The 20,641-nt window shown below is 39.6% G+C and overlaps 1 protein-coding gene across 1 annotated transcript in view; it reads left to right on the top strand.

Moving 5' to 3' along the window:
- The window catches only part of ccnt1 (cyclin T1), a 36,207-nt gene extending 34,604 nt beyond the window's left edge, over positions 1 to 1,603 (top strand). The window contains exon 9 of the mRNA XM_034172008.1: positions 34 to 1,603. Coding sequence (XP_034027899.1) covers positions 34 to 1,293 — 1,260 coding nt within the window. The 3' untranslated portion in view covers positions 1,294 to 1,603. The remainder of the gene's footprint in view (positions 1 to 33) is intronic.
- Positions 1,604 to 20,641: the final 19,038 nt, after the last annotated feature.

Below are 20,641 nucleotides of genomic sequence, written 5' to 3'. Positions count from 1 at the left end.
TTGTTGTTGATTCGCTTTTTTTGTTGGACCCAGGCTGGAGGTCAGACCCCAAAAGTCAAGCCCAAAGTCCAGGAGGAGGGTGACCAGAGGGATACCATGATGAGCATGATTTCCATGGCCTCGTCAGAAAGCACCGTTGCTGGACTGATGAGCCTCTCTGCACCTCCGTCATCATCTTCATCCTCTTCTGTTGCTGACAAGGACAGGGGCACATCCAGCAGCGCTCAGACGTGGCATTCTGGTGGGAAAGGTCAGGGCAGCTCTGAACAAACTCAGCAGCAGCCCAACCATGAGGTCCACGCCCCAGCTAAGGTGTCTCTGAGCGAGTACCGTGCTAAGAATGCTGACGTCCTGGCCGCCCAGAAGAGGAAGCTTGAGAACCTGGAGGCCAGCGTGAAGAGAGACTACGCAAATGCTGCCCAAGCTCTTATTGGTCAGAAGCAACAGCATCATCACCAGCATTCCTCTGCTGACATGACCAATCTTTCACCCATCATTCTAAAGATCCCCCTGGAGAAGGAGAGGCACGACCGCAGCGCCGCCAAAATGCGCTTTCCTGGGGCTGGGGCAGGAGTTGGTGGGCACAGCGGCAGCAGCAGGGATCAGGATATGAAAGTCAGAATACGCGTGCCTGAGAAGCAAAGGGGGAGTTCAGAGGAGGGCAAGAACAGAGACAAGCACAGGGAACGGTCCAATCACCACCACCATCACCACCACCATTACTACTCCTCTTCCAGTAGTTCCTCTGTTTCATCTTCACATAAACATTCGTCCAGTTCCAGCGGAGCTATAGGAAGCAGCAAAAAAGTCCCCAGCGACTCCTCTAGAATGAGCTCTTCATCCTCTTCTGCTTCTCGTAAGAGAACACACTCCCAAGATCCCACAGCAGGCTCTCACCCCTCTTCTAAAGTCAGCAAGTCCTCCAGGAGTGCCTACCAGCTACCGCCTCTGTCTTCCTCCTCTGGACAAACCCTAGGACATGGACCTGACATACTTCCTGCACTGGGCCTTTCCCACCATCAGGGGAGCTATTCACACTCAAAAGGTGATAAAACAGACACTAACGGCCATGCTGCACCAGGTGGGCCTCAATCAAATGAGTACCAGGACACTTTTGAAATGCTGAACTCATTGCTGAGTGCACAGGGGGTCCAGCCGTCTCAGCCGTCCATGTTTGACTACAGATCCCAGTATGGGGACTTCCGATACAGTGGTGGTTCCAGGGGGAGCAGCGCCAGGCCTCCACCCCTGCCTTCACAACCGCCTCCCCCACTGCCACCCTTACCTAAATGAGTTTCTGATCAGGAAATGTTTTATGTGCATCGTATTTGACATGAGAAACCTCCATCTTGTTACATAAAAGTATTGTACAATTAAAAAAAAAAAAAAAACAAAGCCAATTATTTGTGATTTTATTTTGTTGGCTTTGGTGTAACAGAGAAATTTGTGACAAACATTATTTTCAGTGAACTTGTGTGGCAATAATGAGGCTTTAAGAAAGCTTTGAAAATGTAAAATATTTACAGGTACAGTGCATCTGGAAAGTACTGATAGCGCTTCACTTTTTCCACATTTTATGTTACAGCCTTATTCCAAAATGGAGAAAATTAAAAAAATTTTCCCCCTCAAAATTCTACTCAAAACACCCATAATGACAGCAGAAAAAAAGTTTGGTTTTTTTTTTTGTTTGTTTTGGTGGAGGGGGGGAACTTTTTGCAAATTTACTAAAGATAAAAACTAAGCAATCACATGTACATAAGTATTCACACCCTTTGCTCAATACTTAGTTGATGCACCTTCATGGCAAAGGGTGTGAATACTAAATTTGCAAAATTATCAAACTTTTTCACGTTGTCATTATGGGGTATTGTTTGTAGAAATTTGAGGAAAGAAAATAATTTCATCCTTTTTGGAATAAGGCTGTGAAATAAAATGTGGGAAGCGTGAAGCGCTGTGAATACTTTCTGGATGCACTGCAAATGTACATAATGACTTTTGTGCTACGTTTGACTCAAAGAAATGTGATGGCATCTGGTATTTACCATCACCTTGAAAAGAGGAAAATGGAACTTAATTACATCAGATTTTGCTACAGATTGTCTTTAATGTTTTGTAATGGTATTTATTAACTGAATGCTTTTGGAAAAACAGCCACCTGTTTTAAGGTTTACCCCTGTTATATTCTCCTTGGACAAATAATGATTTTTCTTAAATTGAGAGTGCATGTCTCCAAAGCCATCTATTCATTGATTTTTAACTTTAGTTTTTTTTAATAGCCATGATCTTAAAATAAGAGATAATTGCCTCACCCCTAGTCTCATCTATTTTTTCCTGTATTTAGTAAGTTGTACAGATTGTAAAATGTTTTAAACAAACATTAAATATTTTTTACATTTTGTTATGCCAGTTTTTTAAGGAAAATGATGTAACTTAAGGACGTTTCTAGATTTGAGTGTTGCAGTCATTGTTTTAAATGGTTGTCATATGTCACCACACTAAAGTTCATACCAAGGAATTATATATGGTTCAGACATATCAATGTGGTCATACTGAATGAGTTTTGGGTAAGGGGGGGGCACCAATGGAATAGATGTTTAGAGGTCTTGCATTGGGACTTGTTCTGAGGGATCCTTTCTGTTAGCTTACTGAAGAAAGTGAGCGTCTTAAATTGACCAGAGCTAGCTGTACCCGCTGTCAGGTTTGCTCGACAAGTAAACTGTGTGGGAATATTTTATGCTGGTATTGTTTTTGCTGAAATATCAGGCACAGTATCTTCCCTAAAGGTGTTAATAACACTGTCAAAGACTCACCATAAACTTTTGTTTTTTTAACTTGTCACTTATGCATTTCTTGATGTGCGTTTTAAATACTATGTTGGTATTTATAATCCACAAGAATTGAACCTACAAGCTATCTTGATGGATTCTGAAATAATTGTTCATAATCCAGATGTCCACCTAAACTGTTTTCATAGTTGTGTAAATCGTACATGGTGATGCATGCTACTGACATACCTCCGCTTCATGGTCATGAAGATGAAGCTTAATGCTGTCCAATTAATTTAAATCTTACATTGTTGCCTAAAAAAAATACAAGTCTATGTACATTTGATTCTGATTTAGCTTCATACGGTATATAGTATAACTGCTGGTTGTCATTTCAGTCAGCTCGTAATAAACTAATTTGTTTTAGTAGGGTAGAAATGCAGTACAACAAATCACCCATATAATTAAAGATTGGTTCCTTGATTTATGAAAGAAGTGGTTTTAAAAACATGATTCTGCTCAGGCAGCAGAGGCTTGGAGACATTCAGTTCTTGGTTGTAATAGGTGAATGGTAAATGCACTGAATATTTATCTTTGTAGGTTGGCCTACATTGCAAGTGACAAATTGTCACCTTTATAAATGCTTATTGTATTGCAACATTCTGATCTGGGCAGACCTTCCAATGTAAGTGTGACCTTTATGCTGTCATACACATGCACAGGCTTTTCACAGTAAGCCCATATGTGGGGAACTAGTTGGAACACACTCATGCAAACTAACAATGCAACATCAAATGCTACAACTGTTTTCTTTTACTATGACATCTTAGTGTTTTATTGACTCAGGTTTGGAAATGAACCATTTAGGGATTTTTCAGTTAAAACAGTTTTTTTGTTTGTTTTGTTTTGTTTTAATATGTAGTTGTTTTACTCCAATTTAAAGTCAATAAATATTTTAAGAAAATTCACATGGCCTATTTGTTATGATTCTTTGCCGTTATAATCGTGGTGACAGACAGCTGGACTAACCAATCGGAGTTCTGAGGGGGTTGGTTCTTTTTGTCAAGGCAGGGTTTGATGTTGCCAGGTTCGCGTATTTTAAGCGATTGTAAATTTGCAGCCTTGGTGGTTGCACTAACAATTACTTTAAAAATCGATTCTTTTTCTCGATTAGTTAAGTTCATAAAATGCCAAGATGGCGCCTTCAAAAGTTTTGTCTTTTTTTCCTCTTTTCGCAAATCACTTATCAAAATGCTTACTGGTTAATCATTGCAGCTCTTGAATTTATGATAATTTTCTGTTGACTTATAAAATCAGATTTCATAGTTAGGAATTATATTTTTTCCATACCCATATATTAGTGGAAAAAGTGATTCAAAACTAAAGTGCTTCACACCCCTTCCTTCGTTTGAAGACTCAAGTAGCTTTTTGGATACATTGTCGTCTACGTTTGCTTGTACATCCAGTTATATCTGGCAACACTATCAAGAAACGCTTAGTAGTCTGCCGCTTGGTGATCGTGAAGATTTGACCGGGTGGTTCGAGCACCATAACCATTTATTAGTAACAGCAAATGTAAGTATTTCTCTTTTGGCCCTTAGATATTCCATGATGAAGAATGTGATTAGATATTCTCGCCGGCCAGCAGGTCTGAGGTTTTTGTTGGTTGCTTTTAGTGAGACTAAAAAAAAAATGGCGGCTCATCACGGACACAACAGTGACGCAGAGGCGGCGCGTGCTCCGCGTGCTGCCTTCACCACAGTGGGACGTCAGTTTTTCAGTTGTTTTAAATTAAATAAAAATTCAGACCTCAAACGTCAAATGTAAACAACAAAGGTGGCTTGATGAGTGTTACCACTGTCGGAGGAAGATTTTCTTTTAAAAGAAGCCGTGAACTTTCAGCTACAATTTGCCAGAAGGCACGTGGGATACTTGATTCTCTGATCTCTGTGCCTTTCCGTGGGTACTACTATGTTGTTTTTGTGCATTTAAAAAAAAAATCATATAAACCTCAAGCCAGTGTGAAAACCACTGCCCACTGTTGTTTCTTACTGTCATGTGTACAGTAAAAACAGGCAGTTATACCACACAATGAAATTCTTACTCTGTTCATTCTCCCTAGAAAATTTGATGATTTTAAAAGAAAACACATAAAAATACACATTATTAGACTGAAGAATGTATTATATACACTATTTAAAGGATGCACAGTTTAGAGGATGTGCAGTTTATGCAGTATTGGCAATTTAGTGCAGTATTGTGTAGTTTTAAGCAGCATTCCTGCAGTACAGGAGTCCTAAGGTGCATGGATGCATAAATAGTGAACAGAGCTATTATAAGAAATTCTTAGAGGATGATAGTGATAATGATGAAGACCAGAATAACTGTGACATAACAGTCACTCATGTGGTGGAGAGGTCAGTGTGTAAGACAGTTATTGAGAAGCCTAGTGGCCTGTGAGTAGAAACTGTTCACCAGCCTAGTAGTCCTGGACATCAGAGAGTGAAGAGTGAGTGTTGGTGTGTGTACTGTCCCTGATGAGGTTGTGTGTCCTACGTAGGACTCTGGTTTGGTAAATGTCCTGACGTGAGGGAAAGGCTGCCTCACAGATGTACTGTGAGGTCTTAATCACATGCTGGAGAGCCTTCATGTCTTGGACTGTACAGTTACCATACCAGACTGTGATGGCAGTGATGAGGACACTTTCAGTCATACACCTGTAGAAGTTGCTGAGAATTTTGGCTGAAATACCAAATTCTCTCAGTCTTCTCAGAATGTACAGTCTCTGTTGGGGCTTCTTGATGATCTGTCAGGTGTTGTAAGACCAGGTGAGATCATCACTAATGTGAGTGCTGAGGAATTTGTCTCATCAATGTATAGTGGTGTGTGGAGTTCCCCAATCCTCCTTGGATCAATAACCATCTCTTTGTGGTAAAGATTTGCAACATCAGGCTAAGAGATTGTCCACCTCTCTTCTGTATGCTGTCTCTCATCCCCACCAGTGATCAGACCGATGACTGTGGTGTCATCTGCAAATTTAATGATGCTGGTGTTGTTCTGGGAGGCTACACAGTGTGTAGGGCAGGGGCCTCAGTACACAGCCCTGGGGAGTCCCCGTGCTCACATTTGTAATGCAAGATGTGCAGTTATGAACTTTAACTGACTGGGGTCTGTCTGTTAGATAATTCAGCACCTAGTTACAGAGTGAGGGTATCAGTCCAAGTGTGAGGAGCTTATCTGTGAGTTTGCGGGGAATGACTGTGTTGAATGCTAAGCTGCAGTCGATGAAAGGCATTCTGACATGTATGTCTCTGCCCTCTAAGTGCATGAGGGCTGTGTGGATAGCGGTGTAACTGCATCATCAGTGGATCGCCTTTGGCGGTATGCAAACTGTAGGGGGTCTACGGTGTCTGGAATATTCTTTTTAATGTGGGTTATCGATTTCTATTTAATCCACTAGATGGCGGATGCAGCCTGTGAGGTGTTGCCAGCAGCCTCCATCTTGCTTAGCGTCATTCCGTGTCGTCAGACATTAGATTAAATAGAAATATGATTATGCACTGACTTAAACTTGGGTTAAAGTGATCTGAAAATGCTTTTTTTAGTGCAGCATTCAGGTACAGCAACAAGCTGACAAATGATTGTGAGCTGGTTAAATAAAGTTTAAATTAAAAAATAAAAAATTGTGGAGTGAGCTTTCATAAGTGTGTATTATATACGAGGTCTATTAGAAAAGTATCCGACATGATTTTTTTCAAAAACCATATGAATTTGAATCACGTGTGATTGCGTCAGACAAGCTTGAACCCTCCTGTGCATGCGTGAGTTTCTCCAAGCCTGTCGGTTGCGTCATTCGCCTGTGAGCAGGCTTTGAGTGAGGAGTGGTCCAGCCCCCTCGTCATTGTTTCATTGCCAGGAAATGGCGGAATGATTTGGGCTTTTTTTCCATCAGAATTTTTTCAGAAACTGTTAGAGACTGGCAGCTGGAAACCATTAGAAAAATTTATCTGGCTTTCGGTGAAAATGTTACGGGCTTGGTAGCGAATAAGGAGTGTTACTGTCGCTTTAAGGATGGCCCCCAGCGGCTGTGGGGCACGCCGTGCTCCGAAGCCGCCATCGACAGGCTGAACGACCATTTCATTTCTAAACGGATGGCTGTCTGGATCCGTGACCACCGTGTGCCATTTCTCTGGTTATCACAAGAGCTGGACATCAACCATTTTCCGGCAGATTTCACTTTTAACAAGAGATTTTGTCATGGAAAGCCGAGCGGAGGCTTCGCGCGTCACGATGGATTCGCTACTGGAGCGAGACAAAACCACCTCCGTTTTGGTCTCACAGGACGGCTTTGAGATGGTGTTCAGACAGCTGTCGGTGGTTTTTCCATCGAGTGATTATCCGAGAAATTGTGGAGGTGCCTGGACATGCCAGAACATGTCCTGTGAGGCTTCATCACGGCGTTGCTTTGCGCCTTTCCATTGGTTTTTGAAAAAAATAATAAGGTCGGATACTTTTCTAATAGACCTCGTATAATATAAATTAGGGCTGCAGCTATCGTTTTTTTTGTAATCGAGTATTCTATCGATTATTCTGGCGATTAATCAAGTAATCGGATAAAAAGTGCTTTTGCATTTTTAAACAACATCAGTAATCCTGGGCTCTCCCTAAGCAATGGCACAGTGTCCCTGTGCCAAAGTGTTGACATTTTGCTGAAATGGCGATGGGATGTGGCTTTCTGTTCTGTTTTTTTTGTTTGTTTTTTTTCCCCAATTTGTAAAATGTAACCATTTTGAGTTTTTTTTTTTTTTTTTTTAAGGTCTGTGGACTGGATCCCTGCATGATTTTATTTTATTTTATTTTTTTATCCCTGTTTCTCTGCGATTCAGCAGATGCATTTCAGCAGGTGGTTGAACATGCAAGCCTCGCAGTTAGTTTTTTAGTTGTGTTTTTTTTTTTTAAGTTACCATGTTTGTGATGCATTGTGTGTTGCCCAGAAAAAGCGAAACACTTAGTGCGAGTTTGTACAGCAGCCGGCTTCGACTGTGGGTGCCCGGCCGTCGGGTCAATAGTCACACACCACGTTGAGCAGACTGTGTGTTTTTTAATAATAGACAAACACACTGCTTCGCTTTAAATGCACAGTAAGTCTGTTTCAGATGATCAGTGTGGACCCTCTTTCTCTTAAAAGGCTTTATTTTGTTCTGTGCCGCATTGGAAAGCAGTAGCTTTAAGGGCTAAATTATTAGCTGTTACACCGCCTGAGCGCATGCTCTAGTCTTCTTCTGTTGTTTTTCTGGGGACATTACAGCTGTTTCATTTTATTTCTATTATTTGATATTTTGGAGAAGCGCTGCGTAAAAGCGACATCACTGGCGGGTTAAGAGCTGTCTTTAACTCTCTGGGGCCGACGCCGCTGTATACGACGGCTGAGACCAAGCTTTACTAAATTATAAATAGCTTTTTAATGATATGAGATAGAAACTTACTTTTTTTTTATTGTTTTTTTTTTTTTTTTTGCCAAATACATTTTATTCGCCCTTTATCCATGTACAATTTTAACAGAATTATTTTACAGAATATGTCTTACATGTTTTTCTGTATATAGAAGTCGGAAAAAAAAAAGAAAAAAAAAAAAAGGACAATAAAACATCAGAACAAACGGAAAAAAAAAAAAAAGGAAACAGCTTCTCTTACTTTATAAAATTGTAAATGTTACTACTTATATTTTCTGCAATGGGTTTAAAAATCAATGAGGTCATCAGATAAGTCTAAACTGTTTATAAAGTTTATAAATGGTCTCCATATTTCTTCAAATAAATGTTGTTTCGCTTTGCGTATATATGATATTCTTTCCAATGGTAGGCAAGAGAGCATTTGTTTTAGCCACTGGGAGGCGCTTGGTCCATTGACATTTTTCCAGGTAAGAGCAATACATCTTTTAGCTATTAATGAGCTTATGTCAATAAAAATGCAGTCTGTTTTAGTGAAATTGTGATTCTTCGGGTATAGAGCCAGCAAGAACATCAAGGGCTCCAAAGTGATCTTTTTCGAAATTATTTTCTCAATTTGGTCTTTTACTTTTAGCCAAAAATGTCTCACCTGGCTGCATTCCCATATACAATGTATTAATGTTCCTTTTAAGCCACATTTTATACATGTGTCTGGAATGTTCTTGTTATATTTATTTAATTTAACTGGTGTAGTGTATACTCGCATTATCCATTTATATTGTAATATTTTAAGACGACTATTAATAGATATTTGTTGAGATTTTTTGCAAACTGTTTCCCAGTCTTGTTCACTGATTTTAATGTTTAAGTCTTCATTCCAGGATACTAGTTTTCTTATTGTATTTTCATTTGAATATGATTGTAGTAACATATAAAAATCAGAGATTATGCCTTTTCTTAATTTATTTTTTAATATCAAATTTTCTAGTTGTGTAAGTGGAATTTTTTGTAGATTTGTTTGATATTTATTTACAAAACTTCTTAGTTGTAGGTATTTAAAATAGTGTTTGTTATCGAGATCAAACTTTACTTTGAGTTCTTCAAAAGACATAAAATTATCTGATTCTGATGGGTAGAGATTCCCAATTGTTTTAAGTCCCTTAGTTGCCCATGTTTTAAAAGTGGCGTCTGCTCTTCCGGGAGTGAAGAGCTGATTGCCCCATATAGGACTTAGCTGAGATAGTATTTGGGTCTCTTTTAAATATTTTCTGACATCATGCCAGATCTTCACCATATGTTTGAGAAAGGGATTTGTTATTTGTTTCAATAGCTGTTTTGTTGTGTCAGAGTAGAAGAATGAATGTAGGGGTAATTTTAAACTTTGGCCTTCCATTTCTACCCAATGTGGGTTATTATCATTAAAATAAAAAGTTATAGAGCGCAATTGTGTAGCCCAGTAATACCATAGGAAATTGGGGCATTTCAACCCTCCTCTGTCAAATGGCATATACAGGAGAGAGAGACGAAGTTTAGATTTTCCATTGTTCCATATCAAGCTCAAAGTTGTTTTTTTAAGCCAAAAAAACAAGTCAGAAGGGGGGGGGTGGGGGGTGGGGGGTAAAGGGATGTTTTGAAATAGATATAATAATTTTGGCAATATAATCATTTTTAAAGTATTTATTCTACCCATAATAGATAGGGGCAATGGCTTCCATCGATCTACAGATGTTTTAATTTCTTCTTTTAGCCTATCATAATTTGCCTTAACCAATTTTTCTGCATTTGGCAAGATTAAGACTCCCAAATATTCAAATTGTTCTATTATTTTGAATTTGTAGGCTAATATTTGAATATTGGGGTATTTTCTTTCCGTTTCATTTAGTAATAATATTGAAGACTTTGTTTCATTCACTTTATAGCCGGAGATATTCCCATATAGTTGTATTACTTCCAGAACTGCCGGGATTGAAGACGCTAGTTTTGATAGAAATAAAATAATATCATCAGCAAATAATGCAATCCTATGTTCATTCTGACCTATACTTATTCCAGATATTCGTGTGTGCGAACGTATAACTGTTGCGAAAAGTTCTATCGCTAAGGAGAATAGTAGGGGAGAGAGGGGGCATCCTTGACGGCAACCGCTTTTGATTTTAAATGGTTTTGAAAGATGTCTATTTGTTAAAATTTCTGCTGTTGGATTTTTGTAAAGTATTTTTATCTATTTTGTAAAATTGCTTCCCAGGCCAAATCTATCCAGAATATTAAAAAGATAGGGCATTCGACTCTATCGAAGGCCTTTTCTGCGTCGATTGAAAGTAGTGCACAGTCTTTTTCGTCTTTTTTGTAGTGAAGAATATTCAAAACTCTTCTCACATTGTGAAAGCCTTGTCTTCCACTTATGAACCCATTCTGGTCGATATTTATTACACTAGGAAGGGCTTTCTGAAGTCGCCTTGCCAATATTTTGCAAATTATTTTGAGGTCAGAATTGAGGAGGCTGATTGGTCTGAAATTTTCGCATTTAGTTGGAGGTTTCCCGGGTTTTGATAGTAGAACTATTAGTGCTTCATTTAGAGACAGCGGCAGACAATCTTTTTCGAAAGTTTCTTCTATTATATCTAGCAGCGGTTTTAGCAGTTTATCTTTAAATTTTCTGTATATATCAATGGGAATACCATCTGGGCCGGCCCGCTTACCTAATTTCATTGCGTCGATGGTGTTTGAGATTTCTTCTGTTGTTATTTCTAGATCTAATTCTCTTCTGTGTCCATCTGAAATAGTTGGAATCTTTATCCTATCTAAGACTGCATTCATGGTCTGTGCACTACAATTTGTTTCTGTATTATACAATTTTTTATAATGATCCTTAAATGCATCATTAATTTCTTTTGGATTTATTATTGTTCGGCCTTTATTTTCCAAAGAAGTAATTATCGTTTTTGTTTCAAGCTGCTTAATTTGCCAGGCTAATAGCTTTCCAACTTTGTCTCCTTGCTCATAAAATGTTTGCTTTAACCGTAAAAGACTAGATGCAGCTTTAGAGCTTGTTTGTTTTTCATAATCTGCTCTCAAAAGTAGAAGTTCTTTTGCCGCCACAGGATCATTGCCCTAAAAATACTTTCTCTTGGGTTGTGTTGATGTTATTTTCCAGTTGTTTTAGTTCTTGTTTTGCTTTTTTAGATTTATGGCCAGTGTAACTAATAATGTGTCCTCTGAGGAATGCTTTAAAAGCATCCCATCTGATTCCTGCTGATGTTTGGTTTTTATTAAAAGAGAAATATTCATCTATTTGACTCCCAATATATTTGATGAATTCCTCATCTTGTAACCATTTGTGTTGAAATCTCCATCTGGGTGGTTCACAAGTGATATCTTCATCTCGATAAATCAATTTACATGGCGCATGATCTGAGATAGCAATACTATCATATGAACAATTTTGAATTTTTGATATCAAATCTGTTGAAATTAAAAAATAATCTATACGTGAATATGTTTGGAATGTTGCAGAGAAACATGAATATGATTTGCTTTGTTGATTTAGTGTTCTCCAAATATCTATTAGTTTCAGATCGCTCATAAATTGTTTTATAGTTGTTCTGCAGTTATTATGAGACTGATCTGCTCCCGTTGATCGGTCTTGACTAGGTTCCAGGGTACAGTTAAAGTCCCCTGCTATTATGTGGTGTCCCGACAGAGTTGAAAGCAAAAGAAATAACTCATCATAAAAGGAGGGGTCATCAGTGTTAGGACCATAGACGTTGACTAAATTTATGTTTCCTAGTAGTAATGATCCTTGGATAATTAGATATCTACCCCTCTTGTCTTTAATAACATTATTTATTTGGAATGGGACAGTTTCATGAATAAGTGTCATTACTCCCCTTGCACGGGAGGAAAATGCTGATGTATATACACTACCCCGCCACCTTCTCCTAACCCTTTTTTCGTCCTCCTCCATCAGATGAGTCTCTTGCAAAAATATGATTTTGGAGTCCATACTTTTTAATTTGTTCATGACCTGTTTAACCTTTTTATAGCGTTGTAGACCCCTGCAGTTCCAAGTTACAAAATTTAAATTTACACCCTGTGCCATTTTAACCCTTTAATCATAAAACAGAAACATAGGGATAATATCATCCTATATTCAGCTATGTCGAAATTACCAGTAGACATAAATAATACTTTGAGAGAAGCATAACTCTTAACATGTCGAACCAGCATATGGTGCCTTAACTCAGAACAGTACCCCAACCATCCCCTCTGTGGGCCCCCCTCCCTCCTCGATTCTTCTTCCGTTATCGCATATGACCGATCCACAGAATGTGAGGAGCAGTCGAACCTTTCTCTTGTATTCAAAACTGATATAAGCTCCTGCTATATGTGCTATTGTTCACATTAGTATGTCTTAGCTGTTGTCCTTTAGTTGTATTAAGTATAGAGCAGTGGATACGCTATCATTCAACATATGGTAAATCATGAACAGTATGACACTTCTCTTAAGCATAATGCGTGCTTCAAATTACAACGTTACATATCTTCTCTATTCTTCTGGATCTTGCGTAAAAATTCCCGAGCCTCCGCCGGAGTCTTGAAAGCGTAGGTTTTTCCGTCTTGGGTCACCAGTAGTTTCGCTGGGTGGACAAGTCCATGTCTCAGACCCAATTTACGAAGCTCTTCTCGAACGGGATCAAATTGTTTGCGTTGCTGGTGCACACCCGCGGCATAATCAGGATAAAACCGTACTAGATGCTCCTCGTAATAAATGTTCCCTTTTGCTCTTGTCGCGGTAACAGTAGCCATCTTGTCCCTGTAATTGAGGAATTTCATGATCAAAACACGGGGCGCCTCGTTGTTGTCTCGCTTCGGGCCAATCCTGTGTGCTCTCTCAATGATCATAGGAGTTGCGTAGATTTCACGGCCAAGTACCTCCGGTAGCCACTTTTCCAGAAACTTACAAGGGTCTTGTCCTTCAGATCCTTCTGGGAGAAACGCGAGTCTCAAGTTATTGCGTCTGGACCTCGACTCCAAGTCCAGAATTTTTTCTTCCAACGCTTTCTGTTTCGTTTCCAGAGCGCTAGTTTTAGTCCGCAGGATCTCTACTTCGTCTTCCGCATTAGATATGCGAGTTCCCGCTTCATTGACCCTTTTAGCACAGTCCTTTATTTCTCCACGAATGTTGTCCAAATCTGATTTTATGGTGGTGACGATAGTTAATATTTCATCCACCTTACTATTCTGGGATTTCTCCTCGGCGTTTGTGGTCCCAATTAGCTGTGGAGCGAGGACGCTCTCGTTAGCATTAGCTTTCTGCAAATCCCGGAGAGTGTAGTCTGTTAGCTTCGGTTGTTTTGCCTTTTCGTTGACTTCTTGTGGAGTTTTTGATGTTTTTGGAGGCATCTTGTAGAGTTAGGAGTGTTGAAGAACGTTCTTTACAGCTAAGGAAAATTTTTAGCATCAAAAAGTAGCACAATAGCGGAGCAGTGAAGAACATGGCTTTTCACACGGTCGCCATAACCGGAAGTCCTTGTTTGTTTTTTTGCTGAAAAACTCCATGGACTTTTGAGCCAGCCGTCAGCCATCTTTGTACTCCTCATAGAAGCTGTGTGATGACGTGCGCAATGTGAGTGTCCAATCGGAATTGGTTCACCGTCACATGGTTTTCCAAAATCCAATCGTAGGGCAGATTTACTTCACATGATAAACCAAAGATCGTTTTTTAGCAGTGATGTGTTACTAGTTGGCCCGTTTGAATAGTCATCTGGCTGCTTGCACCAATGCGCCCTGCTCCATTACGCACAGCAATCAGTGAAAGTGAGCAGAGGGAGCAGACAGAGAGCCTCTGATGACAATCTCACATGCTCAAACATAGAGTGTGTGAATTTTAGAGATGCTCCACTCCTCATTACGTGTGAATGTTATTGAATAAGCCTGTGGCAAGCTCTCTCGCACCGGCGTAAAGTACTGTTTACCATATCAATGGAGCGAGGGGGAGGGGCCGCTCCTCGGAGTGTAAATGAGCCAAAGTGTGAAAGCTGCTTTCAGAGCAGGACAGAACCAAAACACAGTAGAAGTAGAATTTTGTGATGTGACCTTTGTGTAATAGCAGACAGAAATTGCTTTGAACTGAAGACAAACAAAACGCATTGACCATTTTGTATATATTGTTCAAAATGTGCATTTGTGTTTATTGTTTGAACCTTTTTGTTGTACAGTCTCTCACACAAGAGCCCAAATTACCTTTATAAAGTGTCAAAACAGTTGTTTATAATAGTTTACTCTGTTTTGAATAAATGTATGGAAAATTATTTTCCGCTTTACTTGTTCCTTTCTTATTTCTGATTGTAAACCTTTATTACACTTATAAAACACAACTATAGCATATATATTCTGAAAGTACAGGTTGTCCTGAAAAAAAGAGACGTAAAGCTTGATTGTGGGATGCAGGAAAAGCTGTTAACAGCAATAATTAAACATTTATGCCAGGCGAGTAAACTGTCCAAAAATGCCCTTGGACCCCAGAGAGTTAATATTAATATCTTTAATTTGATGCAAGCGTCCGAAGCTCTTGTTTTCACCCCTGATTATTTCCCATCTTTAACTTCAAAATTAAATTAATTAAGGATCAGACTAGGATCTCATGTCGTGGCAGACATAGTGTGTTTGACAAACTGATGGTATTATTTTCTGTCTGGACTGGGACAAACAAATTCATTCAAGTCTATTATATAAATAGTCTGATCCTCTTCTGTATTTGTTTTGACAAATAGTGGCTGTATAAATGTGGGACTGAGTTTGAATAAACGTAACAGCACAGTAATAGCATGGAAAATGCAGTTTTATCCTGAAACTCTCTTTAAAAACATTGATTATGTCCACATTGATTTCTTCTTATCTGGTTGTCAGACGCTAACCAAGATGGCGGCGCTCTGGCAGCAGCCAGCGAATGAGCGGATCAGTCAGGTCCACTATATAGTGAGTAAATAGAAATTGATGATTGGAGTCCTTCCCACATGCACCGAGGGTGAGAGGTAGAGTGGTAACTAGGGATGGATATTGATAAGATTTTATCGATATTATCGATTTTGCTTATCGATCCGATTCCTTATCGATACCTCTTGTGAATTTTCTGTGTACTAAAAGTGGACTTACAGGTTTTCTATGTCAGCAACATTTTATTGAGTCTTAAAGTAAATAAATATGAAATTGGTCACTGGATCCTTAATCTTGGACATAAATAGAAATAAACGAAATCTGTAGTTTTTGTCAAAAGCATTTTCTTTCAGACATTATTGGCATGAATGTCTTTCCATACCTCTGAGCTGAGCTCTTGCAGCTGGCTGTGCTGCACGTCAGGATGTAATTCATAAAGAATGCAGGACGTCTTATTTTGGGAGGAAAAAATGTTTTAGTAGATTGTAGTTTATTGTCTGTATTACAACGTTTGGAAAGAGGTGTCATTTTATTTAAAGCGGCGATTCTTTATGAATTTATTAATTCTCACCGGACTCTGTCTCGGCAGAGAGCCATGCAGCATTTTGAGCTGTACCAACGGAACGGAGGACAATTCTCATTCCTTGACTGCAACAAGAGAAGAGTCCCAGTTAGTGACTTTAATCCACACAAAAGTGACTCACGTTTGACATATTTCAATGGCTTTGAGAGGGGTTAAGAAGTGGCCTTTACGCTTCTGAAAAGCAGTGAATCAAAGAACCAACGAAGCAGTGCTTCAATCCACTGCTTCATTGGTTCAAGCTTGAAAGTGGAGTCGCGCTACAGAAGCGGTCAATTACAGACCCGCTGCAAGGTCTGCAATCAACGTAGAGAAATTATCATTTTCCCGACAAACGCAGTCAAAAACAATGGCTGCTCTGAAGGACCGATAAGGGAATCGTTAAGCAAAAAGCTTATTGATGTCGGTGGATCAAATAATTTCTTAACGATACCCGAAAAGAACCAGTTCTCGATACCCACCCGAGTGGTAACCCTCCAACTTCAGTCGGTATTGTCTCACTGACTAGCTTGTAAAGAAACATTCATAATAATAAGCACGTAGAGCTACTTGCTTAATGTTGGCACACAGTGATGTACTACTATATTCTGTATTATTTATACTAATATATACACTCAACAAAAATATAAACGCAACACTTTTGGTTTTGCTCCCATTTTGTATGAGATGAACTCAAAGATCTAAAACTTTTTCCACATACACAATATCACCATTTCCCTCAAATATTGTTCACAAACCAGTCTAAATCTGTGATAGTGAGCACTTCTCCTTTGCTGAGATAATCCATCCCACCTCACAGGTGTGCCATATCAAGATGCTGATTAGACACCATGATTAGTGCACAGGTGTGCCTTAGACTGTCCACAATAAAAGGCCACTCTGAAAGGTGCAGTTTTATCACACAGCACAATGCCACAGATGTCGCAAGATTTGAGGGAGCGTGCAGTTGGCATGCTGACAGCAGGAATGTCAACCAGAGCTGTTGCTCGTGTATTGAATGTTCATTTCTCTACCATAAGCCATCTCCAAAGGTGTTTCAGAGAATTTGGCAGTACATCCAACCAGCCTCACAACCACAGACCACGTGTAACCACACCAGCCCAGGAGCTCCACATCCAGCATGTTCACCTCCAACATCGTCTGAGACCATCCACTCGGACAGCTGCTGAAACAATTGGTTTGCATAACCAAAGAATTTCTGCACAAACTGTCAGAAACTGTCTCAGTGAAGCTCATCTGCATGCTCGTTGTCCTCATCGGGGCTCGACCTGACTCCAGTTCGTCGTCGTAACCGACTTGAGTGGGCAAGTGCTCACATTCCCTGGCGTTTGGCACGTTGGAGAGGTGTTCTCTTCATGGATGAATCCCGGTTCACACTGTCCAGGGCAGATGGCAGACAGCGTGTGTGGCGCCGTGTGGGGTGAGCGGTTTTCTGATGTCAGTGTTGTGGATCGAGTGGCCCATGGTGGCGGTGGGGTTATGGTATGGCAGGCGTCTGTTATGGACGAAGAACACAGGTGCATTTATTGATGGCATTTGAATGCACAGAGATACCGTGACGAGATCCTGAGGCCCATTGTTGTGCCATACATCCAAGAACATCACCTCATGTTGCAGCAGGATAATGCACGGCCCCATGTTGCAAGGATCTGTACACAATTCTTGGAAGCTGAAACTGTCTCAGTTCTTGCATGGCCGGCATACTCACCAGACATGTCACCCACTGAGCATGTTTGGGATGCTCTGGACCGGTGTATACAACAGCATGTACCAGTTCCTGCCAATATCCAGCAACTTTGCACAGCCATTGAAGAGGAGTGGACCAACATTCCACAGGCCACAATTGACAACCTGATCAACTCTATGCGAAGGAGATGTGTTGCACTGCATGAGGCAAATGGTGGTCACACCAGATACTGACTGGTATCCCCCCCCCCAATAAAACAAAACTGCACCTTTCAGAGTGGCCTTTTATTGTGGACAGTCTAAGGCACACCTGTGCACTAATCATGGTGTCTAATCAGCATCTTGATATGGCACACCTGTGAGGTGGGATGGATTATCTCAGCAAAAGGAGAAGTGCTCACTATCACAGATTTAGACTGGTTTGTGAACAATATTTGAGGGAAATTGTGATATTGTGTATGTGGAAAAAGTTTTAGATCTTTGAGTTCATCTCATACAAAATGGGAGCAAAACCAAAAGTGTTGCGTTTATATTTTTGTTGAGTGTGTGTGTGTGTGTGTGTGTGTATATATATATATATATATATATATATACACGTATTGGTGGCAAGAGCTAGTTAATATTTACCCCCATACGTAGTGCAATAGTGGTCTCCATCTTGTGTGACCACTCCTAGCATGAGACAGAAATGTTGATGGGTGGTCTCTCACCAGGGACACATATTGCTCCAGTGTACTTGGTGCTAAGTTCGGATGTTTGTATTATATGAGGAGGTGTTGGTCACATAACAAGAGGACCACTGTATTTTCCTAAAATATGCCAAACCACACAGAAACATTAAAAATGCACAATAAGCTTTTATTCTTATTTTACAGCGCTTTTCTGTACTGATAGTCTTCAGTTTGAACAAGAAAGAGTTCCTGTTGAGATGTTATTATTTCAGTTACATACCAATAGCTTTTTAACTCTTTGAACTTGTTTAACCCTTAAACTTGATTTCCATCACTTCAGTTTTAAATGATGATGATAATAATAATAATATAACACTCAAATATGCATCCAAGGAATATGTACACTATAAAGTAACACCAAGAGTTCAATCATTCCTGCCATCTGCACTCGAACATTAAACTTTAATACACAAATATATTGTCACTGTTCATCTTAATCATCCTCATCATCTGTGGACTCACTAGACACCTTGGATGGGTTCTTACGCTGTTCACCCTCCCAAGCAGGTGCAGGCACAACACCTGCATGGGCATATCATTACACTTGCAGGTGCATACTGTATATGGTATGCATATGTGCACCTGCAAATGGTATATGCTATATTAATACCAGTTTGAGAATGGCTGTTGGCTTTGCCAATGACATGGATGCAAACATTTGATTTTCATACTTCAGTTCCACCCCCTTGATGGAAAACCGGCTGTAATGTTTTAGTGATACCCAATTCAGCTGTACAACAGAGCTAGTATTATTCCAGATGCATCACCCAAGCGGCCTGAAATGATAAACAAAATATGTAGTGGTGTTGCAGAAGCCCATTTTGAGCTGATCTTGGCACGTCATCTATAAACACACATGTACAACCCCTGGCAAAAATGATGGAATCACCGGGCTCGGAGGATGTTCATTCAGTTGTTTAATTTTGTAGGAAAAAAGCAGATCACAGACATGACACAAAACTAAAGTCATTTCAAATGGCAACTTTCTGGCTTTAAGAAACACTATAACAAATCAGGAAAAAGATTTGGCAGTCAGTAACGGTTACTTTTTTAGACCAAGCAGAGGGCAAAAAATATGGAATCGCTCAATTCTGAGGAAAAAAATTATGGAATTATGAAAAACCAAAGAACACTCCAACACATCGCTTGTATTTTGTTGCACCACCTCTGGCTTTTATAACAGCTTGCAGTCTCTGAGGCATGGACTTAATGAGTGACAAACAGTACTCTTCATGAATCTGCTCCAGCTTTCTCTGATTGCTGTTGCCAGATCAGCTTTACAGGTTGGAGCCTTGTCATGGACCATTTCTTCAACTTCCACCAAAGATTTTCAATTGGATTAAGATCCGGACTATTTGCAGGCCATGACATTGACCTTATGTGTCTTTTTGCAAGGAATGTTTTCACAGTTTTTTGCTCTATGGCAAGATGCATTATCATCTTGAAAAATGATTTCATCATCCCCAAACATCCTTTCAATTGATGGGATAAGAAAAGTGTCCAAAATATCAATGTAAAATTTGTGCATTTATTGATGATGTAATGACAGCCATCTCCCCAGTGCCTTTACCTGACATGCAGCCCCATATCATCAATGACTGTGGAAATTTACATGTTCTCTTCAGGCAGTCATCTTTATAAATCTCATTGGAACGGCACCAGACAAAAGTTCCAGCATCATCACCTTGCCCAATGCAGATTCGAGATTCATCACTGAATATGACTTTCATCCAGTCATCCACAGTCCACGATTGCTTTTCCTTAGCCCATTGTAACCTTGTTTTTTTCTGTTTAGGTGTTAATGATGGCTTTCTTTTAGCTTTTCTGTATGTAAATCCCATTTCCTTTAGGCGGTTTCTTACAGTTCGGTCACAGACGTTGACTCCAGTTTCCTCCCATTCGTTCCTCATTTGTTTTGTTGTGCATTTTTGATTTTTGAGACATATTGCTTTAAGTTTTCTGTCTTGACACTTTGATGTCTTCCTTGGTCTACCAGTATGTTTGCCTTTAACAACCTTGCCATGTTGTTTGTATTTGGTCCAGAGTTTAGACACAGCTGACTGTGAACAACCAACATCTTTTGCAACATTGCGTGATGATTTACCCTCTTTTAAGAGTTTGATAATCCTCTCTTTTGTTTCAATTGACATCTCTCGTGTTGGAGCCATGATTCATGTCAGTCCACTTGGTGCAACAGCTCTCTAAGGTGTGATCACTCCTTTTTAGATGCAGACTAACGAGCAGATCTGATTTTGATGCAGGTGTTAGTTTTGGGGATGAAAATTTACAGGGTGATTCCATAATTTATTCCTCATAATTGAGTGAGTCCATATTTTTTTTTTCCCTCTGCTTGGTCTAAAAAAGTAACCGTTACTGACTGCCACAATTTTTTTTCTTGATTTCTTATAGTGTTTCTTAAAGCCAGAAAGCTGCCATTGAAATGACTTTAGTTTTGTGTCCATGACTGTGATCTGCTTTTTTTCTACAAAATTA

This window comes from Thalassophryne amazonica, chromosome 6, assembly GCF_902500255.1.
Source record: "Thalassophryne amazonica chromosome 6, fThaAma1.1, whole genome shotgun sequence".
NCBI classification, from domain to species: domain Eukaryota; kingdom Metazoa; phylum Chordata; class Actinopteri; order Batrachoidiformes; family Batrachoididae; genus Thalassophryne; species Thalassophryne amazonica.
This window is presented reverse-complemented; position numbering and strand designations above follow the sequence as displayed.